We start from the raw sequence: 26,928 nt of genomic DNA on the forward strand, positions 1-26,928 counted from the left end.
CTCAGACATGTCCCCTCAACCACTGTAGTCAGGCAGTTGCTTTTCCTCGGTGTTTTTACTCCCACAGTTTGTCCTCTGCTTGTGGATAGTGTTTTTCTCCTAGATCCCTGCAGAATGTTCAGGGACATTAAATTGCCACTAATGGAGAAGTCCATTACATTAGATTGTACCACAGTGTATCAGTCTCTGTGTATAATGTTCTCCTGGTTCTGCTCCTCTTGCTTTGCATCACTTCCTGGAGGTTGTTCCAGTCTCCATGGAATTCCTCCACTTTATTATTCCTTTTAGCACAATAGTATTCCATCACCAACCACAATTTGCTCAGCCATTCCCCAATTGAAGGGCATCCCCTCATTTTCTAATTTTTGGCCACCACAAAGAGCGCAGCTATGAATATTCTTGTACAAGTCTTTTTCCTTATTATCTCTTTGGGGTATAGACCCAGCAGTGCTATGGCTGGATCAAAGGGCAGACAGTCTTTTAGCACCCTTTGGGCATAGTTCCAAATTGCCCTCCAGAATGGCCCTATTTTTTTCTAAGAGAACTTCAGGGAAGAAATAATATAACATTTGAAAACCTAGTATCAAATTCCATCTTAGGCAGCCTGGTATAGTAGAAGGAGCAAAGAATTTGGAGACAATGGACTTGGGGAACAATTGCTAGGTGACTTTGAGCAAACCGTCTTGGGCACTTTTATAACCTTGGGTATCTTGTTGGGTCTCAATATCACTATCTTTAAAATTAAGAATTTTTATGGTGTTCCCTTGTATTAGATTATTTCCAACGTTGCTTCCAGTGCTAAAGTCTGTTATATTTATCTATGCCAGGCTTCAAAACTCTCTCTTAATTATTTCTTTTATTCTTGCCCTTGCCATACATAGTCTTTATGAAACAAAACAGAGAGACTTTACTAAAGCTGAGAAAAAGTTTATTTTTCCTCTTGAAAAAGTAAAAGCAAAGAAACAAGTGGAGCTACATCATTATAAATATCCATAAATATCAAGTGATAGACAAAACCTTCTAATAAATAAATAAATACTTTTACTTCCAAAGTAATACTTCTGGAATTACAGTGGATTGCCTCACTTCTCCTCCAAAGAGAGACCTCCCTAATGGCTGTTGGTTAGTACTCACACTGGTCAACTATAGAATTGCTTTCTAGTTTCCCATCCATTTCTCCATGTCAGAACCTCAAAAGGAAACATGGAGAACATATTTTTCAAAAATCTTCTGCACATTGCTTTTTAGTGTTAGGCATAGTTTTTTTGGGGGGTGCTTCCAAATAGAGACTTTAAATTTTAATTTAAAATAAAAAAGGCAAAGGACTGTTGTCCCTCTGAAAAGTGCAAAGAGTGATTCAGGCTCCAGCAATGAGAACATGATAGAAATGAAGGAAGGTAAACAGAGGAGTAAGGTCTTGTCTGAATCTATTGTACTGCTTGATATTAGTTGTCTACCTTGACCACCTTAGGGAAGAACTTAGAAGAGGAGAAAGGGCTTCAAAATTAGAGATGGTAGACTGGAGTCACATGATCTAATAAATGATGGTTTAAGTCCCAGAGGCTCAGACTTCTAGAATTTCCATATTTGGTGTCCTATGCTGAGTTTTCTTTGGCATCATGTCCAGAAATTGGGGCAGCCTTGGGGAAGTGAGGATTAGTGATCAGCTTAGACAAATCTTTTATTTATTGTTCCTAGATAATGTAGGCCCCAAGACTGTTTCCAAAATGATTTCTGAGGATCACCTTTGGGTTTGGAAATCCATAGGATTCTAGCCTTAAAGGTCTCATCCTGATTTGCAAAGGAGGAGGGGAGTGATGAAATTGTATAGAAACCATAGAAAAGCAAACATTGCCTGGTGAGAGTTTGTCTGTCTACCATGGAACTGAGTCTTAGTTGTTTTGCAGTCAGTGTACCCCTTCCCTCTATCTGTCATTCTTTCTCTCAGGTGAGTCACAGAAGTGATGTGTTTAGCATGCAATGAAACTCAACAAACTTAGAGTTATGGAAGGTGGTGGGTGGTGTCTTAAGAAATTCACTTTTAGGGGAATGCTTAGGAGAGAAAGCAAGCACACATTCCTAGCCAGTTATAAAGAAAAAAGATGTGACTCTCACTGCCTTGTATTCCTTTTTCTCTGATTCTTTCTTCAAATTTCCCATTAGTAATAACAATTAAAGTTCTTTGAAGGGAGGAGGTTTCCTTTTTGCTTTTGCATTCTTGATGCTTAGCACAGTGCTTTACAAATAGGAATCATTAATCAGAGAGACATGATCTGGTCTGATCTCAGAGGATAACTTCAATACTGGAATTGGCCATTGAAAAAGACCCTCAGAAATCTGCTGACAAACAGAAAAACTTGAACAGCTTCCTTCTGCATTTTGATGACCATCCAGAACAGGGTCACTAACCCTAGATGAGGAAATTTTGTAAAGGCTTCTCTGAAGAATTTGAATTTATTCCTACTGCAAAGGGAAGCTGCAGACTGTACTGGATGGCCTCAAACTAAGGTCACCTTAAAAAAGGTAAAAACCAGAGGTCTAGAGTTCCTCCAAAAAGTGCAGAGTGTTTTAGTTTTCAAGATTGGAAATGCCTTTGCCTTCTGTCTTTGACTGACTTTGGCTAAGGTTGGGAATGACTCCGTGGCCTGGCCTATAATGGATTAAGGGAATGAAGGGCAATATGTATCTCCCTGACAGGGAACTGTGGCTCTTTCTGGCATATTTCCTGGTCCCTTCTTGGTAAAAAGGTGCTCAAGGGCAAGAACAATGAATTTACCGTTTGTGTATTTTGAATAGTTACTGGTCATAAGCAAATAGAGAAAGAGCTATTTATAAGGCAATGTCATGGGATTATCTATGGGGTTGGGGAATTCTTGCCTTATAGATCTCATCCTGATTTAAAAGGAGGAAGAGCATGAAGAAAGGGTATGAGTCACCCTGAAGAGCGAAAGTTGGGCTAAAGTTTGGCTGGTCACTATAGATCCAAGTCTTTCTGGTTTCTAAGTTGATGTATTTTCCCACCACCCAACATCCTCCACCCATCATCTTAAACTCAAGGAAGTCACAGGATTTATGCTATTAATGTGCCAAAGTCTGTTGATATGGAAGAGGAGAAAGACCCTGCTCCCACACTTTAGAAAAGGTATAGACTCTTAATAGTTGATTCAAGATGAAGGAGGACCATCCATATGAGGGCCTTGATTGGAATGTCAGTTGCAAGGCTGGAAAGAGAGCACAACTCTATCATTCAGGCTAGGGATGAAGTCCTAGGTCTTAGTACAGTATTCCAGGTTTAATTCCCAGGGGGTCCTAAGGTAGGAAGGGAGAGGAAAAGATTAATCTCTCCCTTGTTCTTTAAGGTTTAAAGAACCTCTCTAGGCCCCTCAAAGATGGGCTAGTTGCTAATAAGATGGATCAGGGATAGTTAAATGGGATTTTATTGTTGTCCAGTTAATCAGTCTTGGGAACATGGTGGCACCTTTCTAAACCCAGCCTACCAGGGAAGGGCTTCAGTCGATTGCTATTTCTAAGTACTTCCAAAGGGTCATCATCCACTACACTGTTCTCTTCAGCACTGTAGAGTTCCTGAGAGCAGGGAGTCATCCTTGGTCGGGGTTTCAGCACATTCATTGGGTCCAAGTCAGGACTGTTTTCAGCACTCCTGGTGTGCCGGTGGGGTTCAGGTGTGTTGAAGTGGATTATGGGGATCTCATTCTTCCGAGACAGGAATTGAGAGTACGGAGGTGGATTCATGCCTGGCAGAAAGGCCCTCTTTGCCTTGCCAAGGCTGATCAGGAAGTTGTTCTGGGGAGAATGATAGATGTCATACCCATTTTCTAGTGTCCGGTGCTTGAACTTGCAGTTGTCCGGGTTGAAGAAATGCTGAAAGGACAGAGAAGGAACCAGGTGAAAGCTGTTTTTGTGATTCACTTTCCAGCTTCAGTGTCAACAAAGAAATTGTATCACATTTATGAATCACCTTAAAGTCTACTGAGCACTTTCCCTTTAGTCCTGTGAAGTAGTTTTCATAAAAGCACCAAAAGCCATTTTATGGATAAGGAAATGGACTTTCAGAGATATTACTTGATGATGGTCAAAAAACTGTTAGGATCAGAGCTGCGATTCCAATGTAAGCTGCCTAATTCCCATGACCAATACTCCTTGAAATGCACCACCTCTGCAAGATAGGCTTGAGACTTTGTGATATATACCCAACTGTAACATCAGGCCATTTGGGTTTGTAAATAAGAAAGGACTACTCAAATTCAAGTTGTAAGAAGGAGTACTTTAAGGTAGTCATGAAGACAAGGGCAAGAGAGATTTCTATAGTTATTAAGTAGTGTTGATGGCAGTAAAACTAGCTCTATGATTGGATAAAACCCTTCTCTTCCTGTCCTGGGACCTGGTTAGCCTCATCCTCTTTTAGGATCTGCCTGCTGTAGGGTTAATCATATTGCAGGTATGTGTTCAGAATAGGTTATTCAGCAATATCAAGGGAGTAATTACCTTGGACCCACAAGACAATTCTTTCTAAGGAATTTGGAGATCTGGGTACATGTGCTCTCCTCCCCTCAATAGACTAGTGTCTATTTACTTGTAAAAGTTAACTCTAGGTGTCCCTCAGACTTCTCTTGTTCACTTTGCTATGGAACCAGCTCACTGAGGTAGGTGATGGATGAGGCAACCCAGAAGAGAAAGCTTGTAAAGTAGTATTAGACAGCTCAGCTTGAGTAAAAGAATTCTACTCTCATGATCCTCCCCACCCAAGGAAAGGTTAGAGATTAGGGAGAGAGGGCTAGGAGGGGATATGATTCTAGTTTAAAAAATTGATGTAATATGCAAGAATAACCCACCAAGCCACAAGAGGATCTTCCCAGTGGATCTTTGGAAGGGAAAGAATAGTCTTCTGTAATGAAAGGTTGTATTTGATAACTTTCCTACTTTCTTTGTACCTTTCTACCTCCTGGCATCAGATATGGAAATGAAAGAATGCAACTTCACTTGCAACTCCTGCATAGTTTAGAGAATCATTTAAAGTTTTCAATCCATTTGCTTTGCAGGATGCCAAATACTGAGGTTGAAGCTTACTATACAAATGTGCTCCTCATCTGGATTCACTCACAATTTAGCATCCTAAAAGTGTGCTTAAATTATGTGGAATAGAATACCAGAGTTGCAAAATATCATCAAAGGGCTCTAATGTATCCTTTCACTTACAGATAAGAAAATGAAGGCTCAGGATTAATGATTTGCCTTTTTGTAAGAGGAATAGTAGCAATGGATCAAATTATTTTTTAAAAAGATGGATTAGGATCCAGGATCCTTTGTTCTGTTGAACTTCAACAGATAGAAGCCCAGCAAGCCAAAGATGCTAGTGGTTCCCCATCTCCATCAGGCTTAGTCTTTACCAACAAAGGAAAATGGTCCTTGAAAAAATTCAGGTAGAGTCACCACATTTTAATGGCATTAGCATTTTGTCCTGGGAAAAGGTATCAAGGGAGAAATCAGGCCACCAGAATATAAGCCAGATGATATTATTCAATTCTAGAATTCAATGATTCTTTTATAATAGCCAGACAATGACCTGCAAGTCAAAACCTGTCCAATGACTCACCGAACCAAAGATGTTGCCCCTGATGTCCATACAGAGATATCTCCTGCTCATCACACCAGTTATTATGACTAGCCCAGCATCCTCTGATCTGATCATCAAGGCACCTGTTAAGAAAACCATTTGAAATTTAAAAAAAAAAAAACTTCTCACATTACCTTATTTCTGCCTCCGTGCAATACCTCAAATGGAGCTTTCCTGGGTTGATTAGAAAAAAGAAAAGCCATTCCAACACTATCTTTTACAAATGTACATCTCCAGCTCCTTTTCTCTACAATTTGCCATCCTACAAGTGGACTTAATTATATGGAAAGAGATCTTAGAATGGCAATATAGCTTAGAGGTGGATTAACCCTTTTATTATATTCAGATAAGGAAACTGAGACTTCAGCAGACTAAGTAATTTGCCTTTTTATAAGAGAAAGAGTAATAATAGTTCATATTCCCCTTTAAATTGCCTTCAAGTAATTCATATTCCATTGAGGAGAAAATATATACATATGTGAGTATGTTTTTTCTTTTTCAAATTTTATTGTCATGAAAAACACATTTCCATATTGGTCACTGTTGTAAGAGCATGCTCATCCATAACCCAAAACCCCAAATATAACCACAAATACACAGATGTGGAAGATAACTCCACCAGTTTTTTCTCTGGAGGGGAATAGCATTCTCCATCATCAAATCAGGATTGTCCCAGATTATTGCATTGCTGAGAGTAGTCAAGTTTTATACACTTAAGATATATGCAAAATAGATAGAAGGTGTTTGGAGAGGGGCAACAGTAGCTTTGCCAAGTTTATACAAGAAAACATGAACTTCTATGATTTCATTTTGTTTGGTTTTAAATATTTGAATGAGAGAATTAAATCATCCTCTTTCTATGTCCCCTTCTGCATTTTTCTCTGTGCTATTTCTCCATATTTTGTTGCCCCTTTTCTCATTAATTATGAATATTTATGTTCTTTTTTTTACTTTACATCACTTCCTATATTTATTTGTATTTTTTACTTCTTGTAATACTCTGTTACATTTGCAGCAGGGAATTGTTCCGTTAATTTGTGTCCCACAATACACCTGCCCCTATTCGACTAAAGCTCCTTGCAGTCAAGAACATTCTCTCTTTTATAGCTCTGGTTTATGCCAATATCTGGCATTCATTGAATAATGCTTTTCAGTTTGCGAAGTATTTTATTACTTCATTATATCTCAGATGAAGAGGATGAAGGCTCCACAAGCCTCGGTCCGTACTAATGTTGCCTTAGGCAAGACACCCAATTTTCTTTCTCTGGAGTCATTAGGCAAAAACTTAGACCGAGATTTGCCTCACTTCAGTGAGTTGGAGAAAAGATTCTCGTTTGTGGATGGGTTAGGTTCAATGCCCAGTGAAGTCCTTTCCGGCCCGGAAGCCCTGCCACTCCTGCCAGACAAGGGAAGAACCACTCCCCTTTTTGGTAGGATAGACTGTCCAAAGAGCAAAATTTGCTTTGGCGACCTGTTGGGTACCGTCCAAGTACCTAAAAGCAATATCTGCTGCCACCTACTGGGAGTAGTAGGATGTGCACGAGAACCTTACCAGGATCCTACTAGCTATGACTTATACCCAGTAGCGTACCTACAGAGGGCAACAGCGGTGTGGTATTGCCAGAGAAACCCCAAGGAGAGCAACACCTACTGCCACCTTCCTCGAGCCCCACAGAACTGCGGGAAGGGCCGCCTGACAACAGTAACTGGGAGGGGCGGCGCAAGAAAAAAGGAAATCATTGGTGACTAAAGTCCTCGGGACAGGCTTGCAGAGGATAGTGCCATTCTTTTCCTAGAATTCTGTGGTGAATTACCTCTGGTTTCCTTTCACCTCTCGGCAAGACTTCCTTTAATTCTGTCAGCTGCGTTCTTGCCAGTGGGGAGATGCTCTTGGGAGATGCTAGACTGAGAGTTTGGAAGATTTGAGTTCCACTCTAGCCTCACACTTACCCTCCCAGTCTGCCTCAAGTTTCCTCATCTGTAAAGTGGGGATCTGGCCAACCTCGGGGGGGGGGGGGGGGTTGTGAAGTAAGAATGAGATACTTTGGTAAAGCATTCTCTAAATGCTAACTGTTGCTGCTGCTACTACTACTACTGCAACTGCAACTACTACTACTGCTGCTACTACTACTACTGTAACTACTACTGCTACAACAACTACTACTTCACTTACTACTACTACTACTACTACTTACCAGATAGAGATTTTCTCAGGTTTTTACATTAAAGGCTATCAAAGAATAGTAAAAAAAAAACATAAAAAGTATGGCTGGGTCCCTCAAGGAGTGGAGGCAACCTCTGAGGCAGAATTTGAATCCAGGCACCATGGAAACAACTCATTATGCCCTTCTCCCTTTGTACTAAAGCATAAGTAGAATGCCTTTAGAATGACAGTTCACATGGCAGATAGATGATTCAATGGATAATGTCCCAGGACTTGAATTGGGAGGACCTGATTTCATATCTGTCCTCAGACCCTTACTATGTGACCCTGAGCAACTCACTTAACCCCTTTTGCCTAACTATTGCCTATCTGTCTTAGAGCTGCTACTAGGACAGTAAGTAATGGTTTAAAAAAAGGATACTTGGTCCCTCTTGACCTCACAGAGAGTCTGGAGGATCAATGAATGGTTCATGTGAAAAGAAAAAAACTTGATGAAAGATCAAGAAGACTAGGGAAATTCAGCTTCGAGAAAAGAAAACTGGGGTAGATGGAGGGAAATGAGAGGGAGAGAAAAGAAATAGGAAAGAGGAAGGACATTGATAAAGAAAGGTCTTTGAATCCACAAAGGAACACCATCCAGGGCCAAATGATTATCTCTTTCCATAAAGAATGGGAGAATGGGGAATGAGAGAAAGGGATGTTTAGTTTCAGCTTGAGGAGGGAATAACTTCATTGGTTTTGAGACCTATGCTAACAGAGAAGGCTAATAGGATTTCTGATGGAAGTTTTAAGGAAAAGTAGAGCAGGTCCAGTAAATTATTGTTAATTCTTACCCTAGCTCTGAAGAATTTTCAGTAGTCCAGATTATAAATTTGTATGTGTCTGTTTCACGGTGCCATGCCTCACAATGGCTCTGCCTCTAGCCAGCCCTGCTTAGCTAGAAAAACTTTAAGCATATCCCATTGAGAGGCTATGCCTCTGTCATTGCAGGTATAGGCTCCCTTAGGTAATTTTTTAGCCAGAGCAATTTATGAAGACCATGTCACACCAATAAGATTATTGGTACTAGAAATACAGAAATAAACCAAACAAATTAACCATGAGATTAAGATCTCATGGGGAATATTTTAAGAGGAGATTACAAAGGACAGCAAAGGTGGCTCAGTGGATTGAGAGTCAGGCCCAGAGATGGGAAGTCCTGGGTTCAAATCTGGCCTCAGACACTTCCTAGCTATGTGCCTGTGTGACATTTAATCCCCACTGTATTATAGTTCAGTGATGGCAAACCTATAGTACAGGTGCCAGAGATGCTTTCTGTGGGGCAGGTGCCCTACCCCCATCCAGTTCATTACTAGAAATGCAGAGAGAATCGGTTAGAGCTGCTCCCACAGAGGGGGTAAGGTGGGGGTGGGAGCAGGGCCTGGCACACCTTCTCTAAAAGGTTCACCATCACTGCTCTTGCCCTTACTACTCTTCTGCTATGGAATCAAAGACATAGTATTGATTTTAAGATATAAGGGAAGGGTTTAAAAAGACAGGTTTCAAAAAAAGCTTTCAAACTACTAGTTGGTCACTATTATGACAATTACAAGTTCCCATTCATTTGAGCAATTCTGTTTCAGAGGTCTGCTTTGCTACTTGGGATACTAGTTTGTCTTGTTTGGGGATTTTTTGTTTTTGTTGTTTTTGTTTTGGTGCAGCTCTGTGACATAATCTATGCAGGGAACTCCAAAGGAGGAAATTCCTTTTGCCACTGCAGATTGGTCACTGCTTCATAATTTATAGTCTGACAGAATTGCCTGGTGCCACTGAACAGTTAGGAAAATTGTCCAGTGCCACAAAGTCAGTGGATATTGAATGTGGGATTTGAACCAAGATCTTCCTCATTTGGAGGCTTGGCTTTTTCTCCATAATAAAAATGTCTTGCTTAAAAATAACACTCACTCACATCCCTCATTTCAACATATTTAAGTTGGCCTCTCCATGTTCCCCAGGTCTTCAGAACTTATGATGTTTTCCATTCAAGAATATTAGATTTTTGTCTTGCCCCAAGAAAAGGATAAAAGAGGAGGCAGCTGGGTGGCTCAGTGGATTGAGAGCAAGGCCTAAAGATGGGAGGTCCTGGGTTCAAATTTGACCTCAGACACTTCTCAGCTGTGTGACTTGGGCAAGTCACTTAACCCCCATTGCCTAGCCCTTACCACTTTTCTGCCTTGGAATCAATACACAATATTGATTCCAAGATGGAAGGTAAGGATTTTATTAAAGAAATAAAAGGATAAAAGAAACCTCCAGCTTAAAATGTGCAACTGATTTAAATCGACAGTACTATTATCTCCCAGCAACTTCCTCCACTAAAATATATTTACTTTTTATATATTGCACATGTGCTTATAAATGCCCATGTTGTCTCTCTTGATAGAATGTAAGTTTGTTGAAGGAAGGAGCTATTTGTTTTTGTTTTCTGGTGTGCCTAGCATATAGTGGATATTTATTTATTTAAAATACTTATTGATTTATTAAATATGATTGTGTATATATATGCATATATTATATATAAATATATTTCAAGCCCTTACTTTCTGTCTTAGAATTGTTACTAAATATTGATAACCAGAGCAGTAAGAGCTAGGCAGTCTGGGTTTGTCTGAGGCAGATTTGAACCCAGCATTTCCTAATCTCCAGGCTTGGCACTCTATCCACTGAGCAACCTACTTGCCTCTACTGTTATACTGAATTTAATTCAGTTCAATACTGATTTATTCTAATCTGGCCTCATACTTCCTAGCGGTGTGACTCTGGGCAAGTCACTTAACCCAGGTTGCCTTGCCTTTACTGCTCTTCTGGCTTAAAATTGATACTAAGACAGAAGATAAGGGTTTTTTTTTTAAGTGATGATTTATTAAGCCTTTCAATATACAAAGGAGAAAACTAAACAGCCCCTGCCCTCAAGGAGCTTACACTGACAAAAGGAAAAGACATATCATAGAACTATGTTGGGAAGGGAATTTAGGAGGGACTAACTGCAGTAGTTTTGAGACCCATACTGCCAGAGAAGGCTTATAGGATTTCCTATGGAAGTTTTAAAGAACAGTAATGCAGATCTGGTAAATCAACATCAGTTCTAACCCTAGCTCTCAAGAATTTTCAATAGTCCAGATTATAAATTTGTGAGTGTGTGTGTGTGTGTGCGCGTGCGCATGTGCGTGTGTATTTCATTATGCCATATCTCCAGAGTCCTGGGTTTCAGATCCCTAGACTAAATGACTGCCTGATGAAATTATAAGTTTAAATTGCTGATTGATATAGAGCTCTTAGCCTGTTCTTTATGATAATCCAAGATGAAGTATTTTTAACATTTAATCAGCCAGTGATAGGCAATGAGAATAAAGTGACATCATACTTTAAGGTTTCCAGAGCACTTTTTTCATAGCAACCCCATTTCCCCTATTTTATAGTAGAGGAAACTGTCTCAGTGAGGGGAAGTTATTTGTTGAGATCACACAGCTTTAGGAAATGGCAGAGTTGGCATTTTACCCAGCTCTCTCAGGTCTATAAGTCAAGCATGCTTCCTACCACATACTACACAGTCTCTTAGGTACAGTTCTTACATGCAGCATTCCTGCCTCCAGCTTTTCTTTTTCTTTTTTTCCCAAGTATAACATATTTAGGAATATTTTTTCTTCTAAAATACACCTCCCTAGTTTTATAGAGGTGGTAGAAAATGGCGATGGAACAGCATCTATACTGAAAGATGCAGCTGATTTTGGGGCTAATTTTTCTGAGCTACTTTTTTTCTCTCTCCTTTAAAAAACTAATGAATAGCTTCTGGTGGGTATGTATGTATGTATATATATATATATATATATATACACACACACACATATATAAACATAAATATAATTACAAATGTAATTTAAAAAAAAATTTACCTTAGAATATGAAGAATTTGTCTCCCAGGACTGTGGTGTGGAGTTCAAATAAGAGCAAGAACCATTAATCCATACATAAAGATCCCTATTGGCAGCATTAGTGACTTTGTTAATGTTACGTAGCTTTTCTTGTATTTTTCATCATATGATGAAATACTTAATAATATTTAAAAATGAATCTTTATCGTCTGTCTGTCTTCTCCAATTACATTTTAATTTGGTGCAGCAGACTTGGGAGTATCATGGGCTACATGCCAGGGTGTGGATTGCATACCTTTGTACTAGAATATAACAAAGAGCTTGGGGTGGGGGGAATGACCTAAACCCATTTGACTGTTCAGATTTCTTCTACATTGGTTATTTGCCATTAGATCAGTCCTTAATTTAAAAAAATAACTATTTTAAAATTTTTATTATATTCCTTGGTTCCTGTAACTTTCTTGGTATCTAGAAATACATTTTCTTACTCCTCTGATGGTACTTAGCTATAAAACTTATTAATCAGCTATCCCATACTGCATAGCTTTATTAGCTAGCTTTGTATGTATATTTTCTTTCTCCAACTAAACTATAATTTTTTTAAACCCTTACCTTCTGTCTTGGAATCAATAGTGGTAAGGGCCAGGCGATGGGGGTTAAGGACTTGCCCAGGGTCACACAGCTGGGAAGTGTCTGAGGCCAGATTTGAACCTAGGACCTCCTGTCTCTAGGCTTGGTTCTCAATCCACTAAGCCACTCAGCTACCCCCTAAACTACAATCTCCTTGAAGTCAGGAACTACATATTCTATACTACTCTTCTGCCTTGGAACCAAAACATGGTATTGATTCCAAGGCAGAAGGTAAGGGTTTAAAAAATAGAATAAAATAAAATGACTATCCCAAGAGGACATAGATAGTGGTAAAGCTAAGAATATATTTAGAGATTTTCAAAGAGGACAATCCCACACCCTCCCTTGGTGAGGTTCCTGAAGTTCATAGTCTAAAAATGTCAATTTACCTCATTTAAGTTTCCCTCGCTCCCCCCAGGCTCTCCTGTCACACAGTACTTGACTTCTAGGGCTAGGATGAGAGAAAACCAATCAGTTATAGCAGGAGGAATTTATGATATATGGTAACTATAGGGGTGTGCAGACAGTAATTAGGGAGGTCCTGAAACCACCTGCTCACTACCCCGTGGCACCCCACACCTCCCCCTGGCTCTGCCACTTACTATTTGTTGTGCCTCCTACTGGGGTCTTTGTCAAGCGTGACAATGCCAGAGTCAGCTTCTGCCAACTGGGGAACTAATTGTTAAATTTTCACGTAACACCTTGGAAAGTGCTACAAATTGGGGTTTTATTTATTGTATTGTTGATTGTCTAGACTTACAAAGGTGATGGGGAAATGCTAATAATGCAAGTTATACCTCAAACTGTGCCACATACATTTCCCAACTCCCCAGAGCTAGGTTGTTAAATATTTTCCAGCATACATTCCTTCTGTTTCTTCATTTGCAAAATGAAAGGTATGGACTAAACTACTAATAATCAGGGTCAACATTTGGATCACACTTTAAGGTTTACAAAGGCTTTTTTTCCTGTTGCCATCATCTCATTTGGTCCTCATTTCAGCTGAGTAAGGAATTTTCATTTTTATCATCATTTTTATCATCCTTTCCCATTTTTACATCCTCTACTTGGATTCTCTAACATTCTTTTTCATTGGTCCAGTACTTCTCTGACTACACTAAACTGCCTCCCTTGCCTGCAGACTAGGGAGTAAAAAGACCTAAGTTTGAGCCCTACATGGCTGTGACACATATTAGTGTTAAGGTCAGGGACAAAGATTGGTCCCTCTGTGCCTCTGCTTCCTCAATCTGCCAAATAGTAATAATAAGGCAGCATGGTAGTGTGGACAGTATTCCTGGCCCTGAAGCCAAGGTTCACATTCCTGCTATTGACATATACTGACTGTGTGATGCTAGCTAAGTCACCCAACTGCAGAATGTTTTAGTTCTTCCAGAGCAGCTTGTGACCAATTTTTCATGGGGGGGGGGGTTGGGGTGGTGGTCCTGTTTTCAGAGTGTTTTAGACAATTTTCTAAGACTACCATTTGTAGAGAAAGTGGCAATCTGCTTTTGTGTTAAGACTTCCCTCATGTTGGAGTTGGATACCAATGAAATCATAGATTCAGTGCCTGTTCCTAATTCTTGCATTACCTGTAGCAAGGTGAGTTATTCTTAGTCAGGTAAGGTAGTGCAATGGGCTGAGCTAGACTTGTAGTCAGGAAGCCCTAAGTTCAAATCCAGCCTCAGATGATAACTAGCTGTGTAACCCTGGGCAAGTCACTTAACCTGTTTGCCTCAATTTTCTCATCAGTAGAATGAAGATAATAACATTACCTACCTCCCAGGGTTATTGTGAAGATTAAATGAGATAATATTTATAAAGCACTTTGTAATACTTAAAGGGCTATAACTGCAAGAGAGCTTATAGATCATTTAGTTCAGGAATCATTTCATCAATTAAAAAAAACTCTTACCTTCCATCTTATAATCAATACAAAGTATTGATTTAAGGCAGAAGAGTGGTAAAGGGATAGACAATTGGAATTAAATGATTTGCCCAAGGGCACACAGCTAAGAAGTGTCTAAGGCCAAACTTGAACCCAGGACCTCACATGTCCAGGCCTAGCTTGCTATCCACTGAACCACCTAGCTTGCTCCTTAGTCCAGGAATGCTTAACTTGAGATCTAAAAACTTGTATTTTAAAAATGTTTTTATAAATGTATTCAATATAATTGGTTTTCTTTGTAATCTTTTGTATTTTAATTTGTGCATTTTAATATTTCTGTGATGGGGTACATAAAATTTTATCAGATTGCCTAAGGGATCCATGAGACAGAAACATTAAGATCTCTACTCCAACCCACTGACTTTTAGAGAATCAACAGAAAATAGTGGAGAGGCTGCTGAATTCCTCATCAGGAGATACCTGGGTTAGAATCTAACCTCTCACATTTCTTAGTCTACAACTTTGTCCTGTTATTTAATTTCTCAGTATCTAAATTTCCTCATCTATGAAATGAGACTTCCTCTCAGGGTTGTTGTAAGGTTCCCATGAGATCATTTAGAAAAAATGCTTTTCTGGAGCAGCTAAGTGGCACAGTGGGTAGAGCACCAGACCTGGGTTCAAATGTAGCCTCAAATACTTCCTAGTGGTATGAGCCTGGACAAGTCATTAACCTTGTTTGCCTAGCCTTTGATCTTCTGTCTTAGCATTGTTACTAGGACAGAAAGTAAGGGTTTAGAGGTGGGGGGGATGCTTTGCTAACTTTAGAGTATTATAGAGGGTGTCCTAAAAGACTTGGACTTTTATAAATGCCAGCTGTTATTTTATAGATGAGAAAAATGAAGCCCAGAGGTATCAAATAATTTGACAAAGATGACAGTGGTATCAATGAGTGAAAGAAATTTAGATACTGAGAAATTAAATAATAGGGCAGGGTTGTAGGCTAAGAACTGTCAAAGGTTTGATTCGAACCCAGTGAAAATGGGTTCAAACTCAGCTTCTCTGACTCAAAAGTTGGTACTCTTAGGTAGGCACCACCTACCGTACCTACTTAAATGAATGAATGAATACAGGGAGGGAAGGAAGGAGGTGAAGAGAACAGAGAGGGAGAGGGTCAAGAAGGAACTTTCAAGGGTCTATAATCCAATTTATGTCTATAAATTGACACTAGGAATCAATTTCTCAGTCCTTTTAGGCTCCTCTGCCATCATTGTCTAAAGAAAAATGACAGTAATGGCAGATGGATTAGATACTACCAATACCTGGTGGCCAAAGGATGTGCTAGACCTCCCTTCCCATCAACAGAACTAGGATATTTCCTTTTGCCAGTGGTCAAACCCATTTCTTTCCTGAGTTTTAGCCCTCTACTTACTATAGATGGTTTGATGAGGAGTCCCATCCACGTGGCCATCTTTGTGGATCTGCAGGTGGTAGCTGTTCCTGGCTGTGGCTGTGTAGAGGTGAGTCAGACCCCCCCAGTTGAGGCTGAGCAGGGGGGAAGCATTGGGGAAGGCTTGGATGACCCGTAAGCTGCACAGGGCACAGAACAGGAGTTGGAGGCAGCCCCCTGGCATCTTGGTGGTGTTTTCTGAATGGCAGTGATGGAAGGATTGAAAGCAGACACTCTTTCTCCCTCTTCTGCCTGCTTAGAGCTTTCCTTCTTCTCAGTGGATACTTAGAATGGGAGTTCTGTTGAGTCTCCCTCCTTTTCTTACTGGGACTTTTAAAGGGCAGCAGTGTGACATCAAACAGGAAAAGCTCTGCTCTCCACATCCTCTGTCCTGTAATCGGTCCATTTGAAGAGAGTGGAAAGACCTCAAAGGCACACACGGAAGGCATGTTGGTTTCCCTAGAGAAACACAGTTGTACACACACACACACACACACACACACACACACACACACACACACACACACACACACACCTCAATTTCAAGCCAGCTTTCCAAAAAGTGGATGTGTGGGCAAAAATTATCTGCAATTCTGGGATGTCTGTTGACCTGCTCCACCCACCTCCACCAGGAAAAGAGAAGGCAGCACCTCCCAAGTGACCCAGCTTCAGACAGGCGCCTGAAATCCTATTGTAATCCTATTCAGCAATAAATAATTAAATTTAAAAAACTGGAATTGTTGTGGGTTCGAAAGCAAGATGCCCTGAAATAAAATCAAAATTTTAAAAACGTCTTCGCTTTAAAAAAATTATTTTTTTATTAAGACTAAAATGACTTGCTTTGGAGTCAGGCAGGGTCAGGACTAAAGTTTAGCAGAGGAGAGGGTAAGGAAACTGAGACCCAGCAGGATTCAGTGGCTTGCCTAAGAATGTATGAATAATACATTCATAAAGAGTAATAGGGCAATGAGGTTATACAGTAGATAAAGCACAAGACCTGAGTTTCAAATTCTGCCTCAGATTTTAACTAGCTATGTGATCCTGGGCAAGTTGTTTAACTTGACCTCAGTTTCCTCATTTATAAAGTGGGGAAAATAATAGACCTACCTACTAGGGTTGTTGTGAGGATGAAGAGATCTGATTTGTAAAAGCTCTTTGCAAGCCATAAGACATTTTATAAAGTATAACTATTATTAATAAGGAGAAAAGCCAGGATTTTAATTTAGTCCTTTTGACTCCAAAGCCAATAAACTTCCCACTACCTCTTGCTACCAAATCAGGGAACTTCTTTGTTTATGGAAGTGAGACATTAAAGCCTGAGTCTAGACCCTATGAGAGCAAGAGGCTTATTTTTTAACTAGTAGCAAATTAGGGACTTGGCTTTGGGGTTTTTTCCCTTTGTTTTCTATTAAATGTCCAAAAAGTATCATTCTGAAGAATCTCTGTTCCTCGTTTTCCTTCATTGATACTCATATTCTAGACTTGTTTGGTTTTTCAGGATTGAGAATCAAGAGACTTGGTTAATGTATACTTTCCCACTAACTATGTGTGTATCCTTGGTCAAATCACTTAATCTATATGGGCCTCAGTTTTCTCAGCTATAAAATGAGATTTGGACAAGATGATCCCTAAGAGATCCCTGTCAGCTCTAACGTTCTGTGATTCTCTGCCTGAATCAATTGAGCAAGAACATATTGAGTGGCTTCTTATATAATAGTCAAAGCCATGGGAGCCTCCACCGGGTGCAGAATCCCATCCTGCAGCACTTTGGGGAGGTACAGAGCCCAATGTTACCTCCATCTGTTGATATCCTAACTAAAATTCAAGATCCTGCTTAAATTCCACCTATTTAAGGTTGACAAAACATTTATTTAGTATTATTGTCTCCATTTAACAGATGAGGAAACTGAGACTCAAGGGAAATGAAGGGGCTTAGTCATGGTCACACTGATATTAAGCAACTGAGTTTTAATACAAAGTCACCTCATTCTGAGTCCAGCAGACATCACGTGTTTGCTGCTCTCATTGGCTGTCATTGTACTTTAGTCTACTTTTATAGATTTATTCTAATTTGTCTGATATTTATTTGTGTCTACTCTATAGGTGCCTTTGATCCCATCCCGTCTCATATTCTCCAGCCAATTGCCCCTCAATCATCACCTTTCTCAATAAACTTCAGTCTCTATTTCTTTCCCCTGATTTCTTCAAAACACATCTCCTTGATTTTTTCAAAAATTTGCACCAGACCATAAGTGCTCATGATGGGCAATACCATCTGCCTCCAGAGAAAGAACTGATGGAGTCTGAATGAAGACTGAGATACAATGTATTTCACTTTATTTCTTCATTTTTTTTGTTCACTCGAGTTCTCTTTCACAAAAAGACTAATATGGAAAAATATTTTATACTATTATCCATGTAAAGCCTCTATAAGATTGTGTACTATCTCAGAGAGGAGGTGGGGAGGAATGGAGGGGGAGAATTTGGCTCAAACTTAAAGGTGAAAAATTTGAACCCAGGACCTCCCATCTCTGAGCCTGACTCTCAATCCTCTGAGCTACCCAGCTGCCCCCTGAAAAATCCTTTTTATGTAATTGAAGAAAAAATAAAATATTAGAAAAATAAAGAGAAAGAGGAAGAAAAAAACCTTCACTAGACCCTGTTATCTCCTCAAGTTGTCATTTCTCTCTTTTCCTTTTCTCAGCCAAACTCAAGGAAAAAAAAAAATCCGTCTATGGTTGCTTCCACATCATCTCTTTCCTTTCATTCCTCAGCCCTTTGCAGGCTGGCTTCTGATCTCTTCACTCAACTGAAACTCTTCTCTCCAAAGTTACTATGATCTCATAGTGGCCAAATCTGATGGTCTTTTCTGAGTACTTATCCTTCTTGACCTGCCTCATGCACTGACCACCTTCTTTTTCTGGACATTTTCTTCCTTTGGTGACTATTCTTTTCTGATTCTTCCTCCTACCTATCTGATGATTTCTCCATATCCTTTGCTGGATGACCATCTAATATTCCCAAATGTGAATGTACTCCAAGGCTCTGACCTGAGGGTGTCTCCCTTCTCTCTCTCTCCATTCACTTGCTGGCCCCATCAACTTCTATGAATTTTATTAACATCTGTGTATGGATGATTCCCAGACCCATGTGATTAACCTTAGTCTTTCTCCTGAGTTCCAAATTCTGGACAATTATCCAACAGACTAGCTGTCTAGTGGGCATTTCAAATTGGGTAGACATCTCAAATTCAACATGTCCAAAACAATTCATGTTTTCTTCAAAACTTTTCTATCAAATTTCTCTACATCTGTTGAGGAGACCACCAATTTTCTAGACTCTCAGTCCAGAATCCCAGACTTAACCTTCTCATTCCCTTCCTTCTTCTCATATCCAACCTGTTGTCAAAATCTTGCCATATTTCATCTAACATGCCCCCCACCTCTGGTTCATTCTTGGACCCTTGCAGTAGCCTGCTGGTTGGTTTTGCCTCAAGTTTCTCTTCCTACTCCAATCCATCCACCACTTAACTGTTTGATTAATTTTTCTAAAGCACAGAACACATGTCACACACATACACCCCTTCCCCCAATCAATAAACTATTGATTACTTTTCACCTTCAGGATCAAATATAAAGTTCTCTGTTTGACATTCAAAGCCTTTGCATACTCTGATTTTCTCCTACTTTTCCAGACTTCTTACATCTAATTTGCCCCCCATATATACTCTGTGATCCATTAAAACTGGTCTCCCTTGCTATTCTTCATACAAGATACTCCATCTCCTGACTAGGCATTTTCTTCTCTTTTCTTCCCTCCCTCCCTCCCTCCCTCCCTCCCTCCCTTCCTCCCTCCCTCCCTCCCTCCCTCCCTCCCTCCCTTCCTCCCTTCCTTCCTTCCTTCCTTCCTTCCTTCCTTCCTTCCTTCCTTCCTTCCTTCCTTCCTTCCTTCCTTCCTTCCTTCCTTCTTTCCTTCCTCCTTCCCTCCTTCCTTCTTTCCTTCCTTCCTTCTTTCCTTCCTCCTTCCCTCCCTCCCTCCTTCCTTCTCTCTCTCTCTCTCTCTCTCTCTCTCTCTCTCTCTCTCTCTCTCTCTCTCTCTCTCTCTCTCTCTCTCTCTCTCTCTCTCCCTCTCCCCATGAGAGATCATCTGTTGGGAGAACAACCAGAGAGGGATTCCACTTACCATTTCGGGTTGGTCCCTGCTCTTCAACTTATCTTAGGGAATTGTCTGGGTCAATTGAGAAGTTAAATAACTTTTCTGGGATCATCCAAACAGTATGCTTCAGAAGTGGGACTCATACTCAAGTTTTCCTGGCTGCGAGACCAGCTTTCCATACACTACACCATGATGCCTTGCCATTGTCTTATTCAACTTTAGATCTCTCTCAGTATCTGGCAGAATTTTGGCTCATAAAATAGATTTGTTGAATGTTTAATGCATGAATAATCCAAGCACAAGAGAATGCAATACAATACAACTAACATATTTTAATCACCTGTGTGCTCAGTAATATGCTGAGTTCTAGGGGAGATACAAGATTTAGATAAGGTAGAAACCCCGACCTTATGTTGCTTACTGTCTAGTGAGAGATAAGAGAAGCTTAAAGGTCAGTGCTGCCATTCTAAACTCAAAGATGGATGCTCTAAGCCTCACTCATTCAAACCCTCCAGATTCTTAATTTGAAGTGGTCAGGTCCTGAAAAAACTAGCTCATGCCATCCCAACTCATAGGTAATTTCATATAGAACTTTGTTTTACTAGTTTCCATTGGGAAATCTCTCTTCCCTGGAGCATGACCAACTAGAAAAAACCTCAAGACTCGGTTTAGAAAAAAGGAGTTTTTAATTGAGGTTTTGCCCATTTCCTAGCTGTGTGACTCTGAGGACATCTGTCAAATTATTATAGTAATCATAGCTTGGCAACTTTTAACTGAGTTAAGAAGTAGGGGCATGATAGCAAAAGTATTTTCTGTATCCTAAAGCAATAGTGTCAAAATAGAAATGGGAGCACTAAAGCTTAAGGGATCCTGTGGGGCAATATTGGCTTAGAAAACCACATACTAGAATTATCTATGTTCTATTGTATTTTTAGGTAGCTAGGTGGTTTGGTGAATAGAGTGCTTGGCCTGGAATCAGAAAGACTTGAGTTCAACTCTGGTCTCAGATAACTCCCAGCTATATGATCCTGGGCAAGTAATTTAACCTCTGTTTGCCCTAATCCATTGGAGAAAGAAATGGCAAACCCTTCTAGTATCTTTGCCAAGAAACCCTGGACAGTCTGATCCACAAAGTTACAAAGAATCAGACACAACTGAATGACAATGAAATTATATTTTTATTTATTTTGCTAAATATTTCCCAATTTCATTTTAATCTGGTTTGGGCAACAAATGCTTAATGTTGATGCAGCATGCTTCATGATATACTTCTGTCTCAAAGTGATATATAGGGACAGCTAGGTGGCTCAGTGAAGCCTGGAGATAGGAGGACCTGGGTTCAAATGTGTTCTCAGACATTTCCAAGCTGTGTGACCCTGGAAAAGTCATTTAATCTTCATTGCCTAGCCTTACTATTCTTCTGTCTTGGAACCAATACAAAGTATTGATTCTGAGCCAAAAGTTGTGTTTAAAAAAAGTTATTGAGGACCCCCTCAAAGTCAGTATCAGTATATCCACTGATAGTTATCATATTAGACATGAAAATACCTTAGAATTATTATGAAAATAGTTTTGACCTCATAGACCTCCTGAGAGGGTCCTGGAGACTCCCAAACAAACCTTTGAGAACCTCTGGAATTAGTGGCAAGAGCAATGGGTAAAAGAGTACTGTTTAGTAACTGCTCCATGATGTTGGACAATTCATCACATTGTTGTGCCTCCATATCCCCATCTGTAAAAAGGAGTTGGTCTAGATGGAGTCTAAAGGCACCTAACTTGAGATTCTACAATCCTGTGAGGTTAGGGACTAAAGATGCATGTAGATTCCTGTACTTTGCATCTAGAGGGCACTCATCTTTCAGAGTTCAGGTCCCCTACTCACTGTGATGATGGCAGCCAATTACTGACCTCCAAGGGCTGCATGAGACTGGAAGTTCTGAAGACAGCAAGACATTAACAGTCTGATTTGTTCCTATTCTGGAGTCCCTGGGACTTATGCCAAGAACAGCCATGAGGTAAGCATTGGGAGACTTGATACCAGAACCTCCTGGGTTCAGGGTGGGACTCCTCAAGAGGGCACTAAAGTCTAGTGGTTCTTAAGGGAGCCTGACCTTTTATGGAGTGGGAGAAGGAAGAGAGCAATGGCAGCCAGCCTGTTCTGGGAACTCTGCCAATGGTCTGGCATCCTAGGAGTTTGCCTGGTTTGCTATGTGGAAGACATCTGTCAGTCACTCAACAAACATTTATTAGCCACTTACAATATGTTAGGCACTGTGCCAAGTGATACAAAGAATGGCAAAAAATAGTGCCTATAACCAATTATGCATCAGTTCTTGTCTTATTCATTAGAAAAGAAGCATAGGATTTAAAGTCTGAGGGAGCAGCAGTTAGTTAGCACCAACCAGCCCTGGAGTCAGGAGGACCTGGGTTCAAATATGATCTCAGATACTTCCTAGCTGTGTGACCCTAGGCAAGTCATTTAGCCCCATTTGTCTAGTCCTTACTCTTCTATCTTAGAGTTGTTATTAAGACAGAAAGTAAGGGTTAAAATTTTTTTTGAGGGAATTAAGAAGAGCATATAGTCTGACTCCATCATTTTATAAATGTGAAAACTGAGTTCCACAATAGTGACTTGACTTACCTAAGATCATAAGAGAAATAATTAGCAAAGCCAAGGCCCTCTTATTCCAAATATAGTACCATTTTCACTACAAATGTTCCCTTTTTTATCACACATTTTCATTTGAAAGGTAAAATGAATGGATGATTGGATGAATGAAAAAACATTGAAGGGCTTAGTATGTGTGTCATGTACCATGTTGGTGATACAAATAAAAAGGCAAGGAACTCACATTCTAATCTAATTTAAAAAAATAAGCCCCAACTTTCCATCTTAGATTCAATACTACGTATTGGTTTCAAGGCAATGGGAATTAAGTGACTTGCCTAGGGTCACACAGGCAGGAAGAATCTAAGATCAGATTTGAACCCAGGACCTCCCATCCCTAAACCTGGCTCTCAATCCATGAGCCTCCTAGCTGCCCTGTCACATTCTAATCTTGTTTGTTAGGTTAATGAATGTTCTCCTAATCCAGGAGTCAGCAAACTGTACCTAAGGTACCCTTGAGATGTCAGGAGCAGGCAGAGAGGTGGGTGCCTGTGTTTTCATTCTGCATCCCCTAGTGCCTAGACTTCTGGAAGCTTCAGTCACAGAGGAATGTTTTCTGGGTATAAAATAATCCTGAATGAATCTTTGTTGGGGAGAAGAGGCATGGTGTGATGGAAAGGACACTGGTTTTCCAGTCAGAAATCAAGGTTTGAATCTTGACTTTGCTATGTAATGCCTGTGTGACATGAGGAAGTGACTTTACTTTCTGGACTCTGGTTTCCCAATATCTAATATGAGTGGACTATTCTACAGAACTGCAAGTCCAGGAGTCATAAAACCACTAGTCCCTTCTTTTTTTTTTAATTTAAACTTTTTTCTTAATTACATGTAAAATAAAAAATAAAAAATTTGACATTATATTTTCCAAATTCCATGTAATAATAATTTTCAACATGTTTTCCTAACTTATGAGATCCAAATTATCTCCCTCCTTCCTTTCCCTCTCCCCTTCTAGAGATGGTAAGCCATTTGATCTGGGTTATATATGTATTATCATGCAACATATACTTCCATATTGGTTTGTTAGAGAATATTCTTAAGAAACCAAAACCCCAAAATAAAAAAAATGAAAAAATAGTATGCTTTGATCTGTATTCTGATGCTTATCACTTCTAAAAGCCCCTAAAGTGGCTCTTAAAAAGAAAAGTATTTCTAAATCCAAATGAGTCACTGTTGCATAGAGCTTCAGACTGTGGAAGAGATATTTAAGGGCACCCACCTAGCCTGGAAGCCCATAGGTACTTGCAAATTTCTAAATTTAATATCAAACTCCCCGGGGAGGGGGGAAGCAATGGGAAAGTTATACCGATGCCTTTCCCATACAGGATTGGGGTGTATGGATGTTCAAGGAGGACTTGCACCTCTGAGGTAAGGGCTTCCTGGGCCTTTTTCAGGACTAATCATCTGTTTTGGTGTCTACCTGGCCCTCGACTTTCACCTGTGGCTTGGTGAAGCTGTAGCTTGCACAGTAGCCACTTCCTGGAAACCATCTAGGCAGATGGGTTATATAAGGCTGAGGATAAGCAATGGGTCACAAACCCATTGGTGAGTTTTGACGTGTCCACCTCGAACATGTGAAGACTTCTCCTGGAGGAATGGGCAGATGAGAACAGTTTGTTTCAAAACCCATGAAGGAAGATGAAGCAGATGCTCTGGAGGGCTTAGAGGCTAGTCAGATGTTGAATATGCTTCTGCATCCTGGGCCATCAATAGTCATCCTGACTTTTATCTTGCCACTGGACTTTGATGACTCTAGAAGAGAGAATAAGACTGATGACTTTGTGCAACTCTGCCTCACTTAAATCCAATTCATGCACATGTCAAGATATCACCTCATGATGTCCCTCCTTGAAAATGAAGGATGAATAACAACAGAGCAAAGGCTTACCCACATACCCTTACATTTTTATAAGGGTGACATTGGGCCAAAATGAACCTCAAGGGTAGCCCTGAATGAAGCTGGGGTGGGGGGTGACCTTTATGGAAGACAGAAGCTTTAGTAACTAGCTTTTCTTTGATGGTTTGGTTCTATGGGTTGAGTATGATTTGGGGGTCAGACTTAGCCCTACCTATTTCCCTCCAAATTTTAACTACATTAGTTGTTGTTGTTGTTGTTGTTGTTTTGCACAATAACTTATTCTTTTTATGTAGCCAGTATGAGATTTCCCTTTTTGCATTTGTGATCCTCTTGGCTCCTTTTTTGGTCACACATGCTTCCCTTATCCATAATTGTAAGAGTTAATTTCTTATGTGCTCTAATTTGTTTGTGACATGATCTTTTATGCTGCATCACAACCTGATTTCTTTGAGACTGCTTTTCAATTTGCCGGCAGTTTTTGCCAAATAGTGAGTACTTATCTAAGTGTTGAGTTCTTTAGATTCATTTAACACTATACTACTGTGTTTCCTTTTGTATGTTGTGTAACTAATCTGTTCTACTTACATCTCTTGATGTTGTTTAGTTGTTTTCAGTCATGTCTGACTCTTTGTGATGCCATTTACAGTTTCTTGGCAAAGATACTGAAGTGGTTTGCCATTTCCTTCTTCAACTTATTTTACAGATGAGCAAACTGAGACAAATGGGGTTAAGTAGCTTGTCATCTTTTTAGCCAGTGCGAAATCATTTTTATGATTATTGTTTTGTAAAATAGTTGGAGACCTGGTCTCCCTTATTTCCCTTTTTTATTTTTTTCCAGTTTTCTTTTGAGTTTTTCAACTTTTGTTCCTTTCAGTGAATTATTTTTCTTGCTGCCTAAAGTAATCTTGGTAGTTTGATTAGTATGGCACAAATAAATAAATCAATATAGATTAATCATTTTATTATATATTGACTTGGCTTACATATGAGCAATAATGAACATTTCTTTTTTTTTAAATTTTAAACTTTATTTTATTTGGTCATTTCCAAATATTATTCACTGGAAACAAAGATCATTTTCTTTTCCTCCCCACCCCCCCCCCCCTCCCACCACCTTTCCCTCTCCCATAGCCAACGCACGATTCCACTGGTTATCACATGTGTTCTTGACTTGAACCCATTTCCCTGTTGTTGGTATTTGCATTAGAGTGTTCATTTAGAGTCTCTCCTCAGTCATATCCCCTCAACCCCTGTAGTCAAGCAGTTGCTTTTCATTGGTGTTTTTACTCCCACAGTTTATCCTCTGCTTGTGGATAGTATTTTTTAGATCCCTGCAGATTGTTCAGGGACATTGCATTGACACTAATGGAGAAGTCCATCACCTTCGATTGTACCACAATGTATCAGTCTCTGTGTATAATGTTTTCCTGGTTCTGCTCCTTTCGCTCTGAATCACTTCCTGGAGGTTGTTCCAGTCTCCATGGAATTCCTCCAGTTCATTGTTCCTTTTAGCACAGTAGTATTCCATCACCAACAGATACCACAATTTGTTCAGCCATTCCCCAATTGATGGGCATCCCCTCGTTTTCCAATTTTTGGCCACCACAAAGAGTGCAGCTATGAATATTCTTGTACAAGTCTTTTTCCTTATTATCTCTTTGGGGTACAAACCCAGCAGTGCTATAGCTGGATCAAAGGGCAGACAGTCTTTTATCACCCTTTGGGCATAGTTCCAAATTGCCCTCCAGAATGGCTGGATCAATTCACAATTCCACCAGCAATGAATTAGTGTTCCCACTTTGCCATGTCCCCTCCAGCATTCATTACTTTCCATAGCTGTCATGTTAGCCAATCTGCTAGGTGTGAGGTGATACCTCAGGGTTGTTTTGATTTGCATCTCTCTGATTATAAGAGATGTAGAGCACTTTTTCATGTGCTTATTAATAGTTTTGATTTCTTTGGCTGAGAACTGCCTGTTCATGTCCCTTGCCCATTTGTCAATTGGAGAATGGCTTGATTTTTTTGTACAATTGATTTAGTTCTTTGTAAATTTGAATAATTAAGCCTTTGTCAGAGGTTTTTTATGAAGATTGTTTCCCAATTTGTTGCTACCCTTCTGATTTTGGTTACATTGGTTTTGTTTGTACAAAAACTTTTTAATATGATGTATTCCAGATATTTATTTTGCATTTTGTAACTCTTTCTAATTCTTGCTTGTTTTTGAAGTCTTTCCCTTCTCAAAGGTCTGACATGTATACTATTCTGTGTTCGCCTAATTTTCTTTTTTTTTTAATTATATTTTATTTGATCATTTCCAAGCATTATTCATTAAAGACATAGATCATTTTCTTTTCCTCCCCCCCACCCCCTCACCCCCCATAGCCGACGCGTAAATCCACTGGTTCGCCTAATTTTCTTATAGTTTCCTTCTTTATGTTCAAGTCATTCACCCATTTTGAATTTATCTTGGTGTAGGGTGTGAAGTGTTGATCTAAACCTAATCTTTCCCACACCATCCTCCAATTTTCCCAGCAGTTTTTATGAAATAGTGGATTTTTGTCCCAAAAGCTGGGAT

The 26,928-nt window shown here is 39.8% G+C and overlaps 1 protein-coding gene across 1 annotated transcript; it reads right to left on the reverse strand.

The window, feature by feature from the left end:
* Nucleotides 1–941: 941 nt before the first annotated feature.
* FGF23 (fibroblast growth factor 23) lies at nt 942–15,991 on the reverse strand. The gene is made up of 3 exons (XM_056799133.1): nt 15,655–15,991; nt 5,615–5,718; nt 942–3,882 (listed from the first exon to the last, which is right to left on the reverse strand). Exons 1-3 carry the CDS (start codon nt 15,854–15,856, stop codon nt 3,451–3,453), a joined length of 738 nt encoding a protein of 245 aa, XP_056655111.1. The 5' UTR covers nt 15,857–15,991; the 3' UTR covers nt 942–3,450.
* Between the last annotated feature and the right edge of the window lie 10,937 nt (nt 15,992–26,928).

The sequence above is a fragment of the Monodelphis domestica genome, chromosome 5 (genome assembly GCF_027887165.1).
Source record: "Monodelphis domestica isolate mMonDom1 chromosome 5, mMonDom1.pri, whole genome shotgun sequence".
NCBI lineage: Eukaryota > Metazoa > Chordata > Mammalia > Didelphimorphia > Didelphidae > Monodelphis > Monodelphis domestica.

What these genes read in the sequence shown, in the direction of transcription:
- FGF23 (XM_056799133.1), bottom strand. Translation starts at nt 15,856, where the DNA reads ATGCCAGGGGGCTGCCTCCAACTCCTGTTCTGTGCCCTGTGCAGCTTA. An exon ending in TCCTCATCAAACCATCTATA is followed by an intron (nt 5,719 to 15,654) that starts GTAAGTAGAGGG and finishes TTTTCTTAACAG; the next exon opens with GTGCCTTGATGATCAGATCA. An exon ending in GGGGCAACATCTTTGGTTCG is followed by an intron (nt 3,883 to 5,614) that starts GTGAGTCATTGG and finishes CTGTCCTTTCAG; the next exon opens with CATTTCTTCAACCCGGACAA.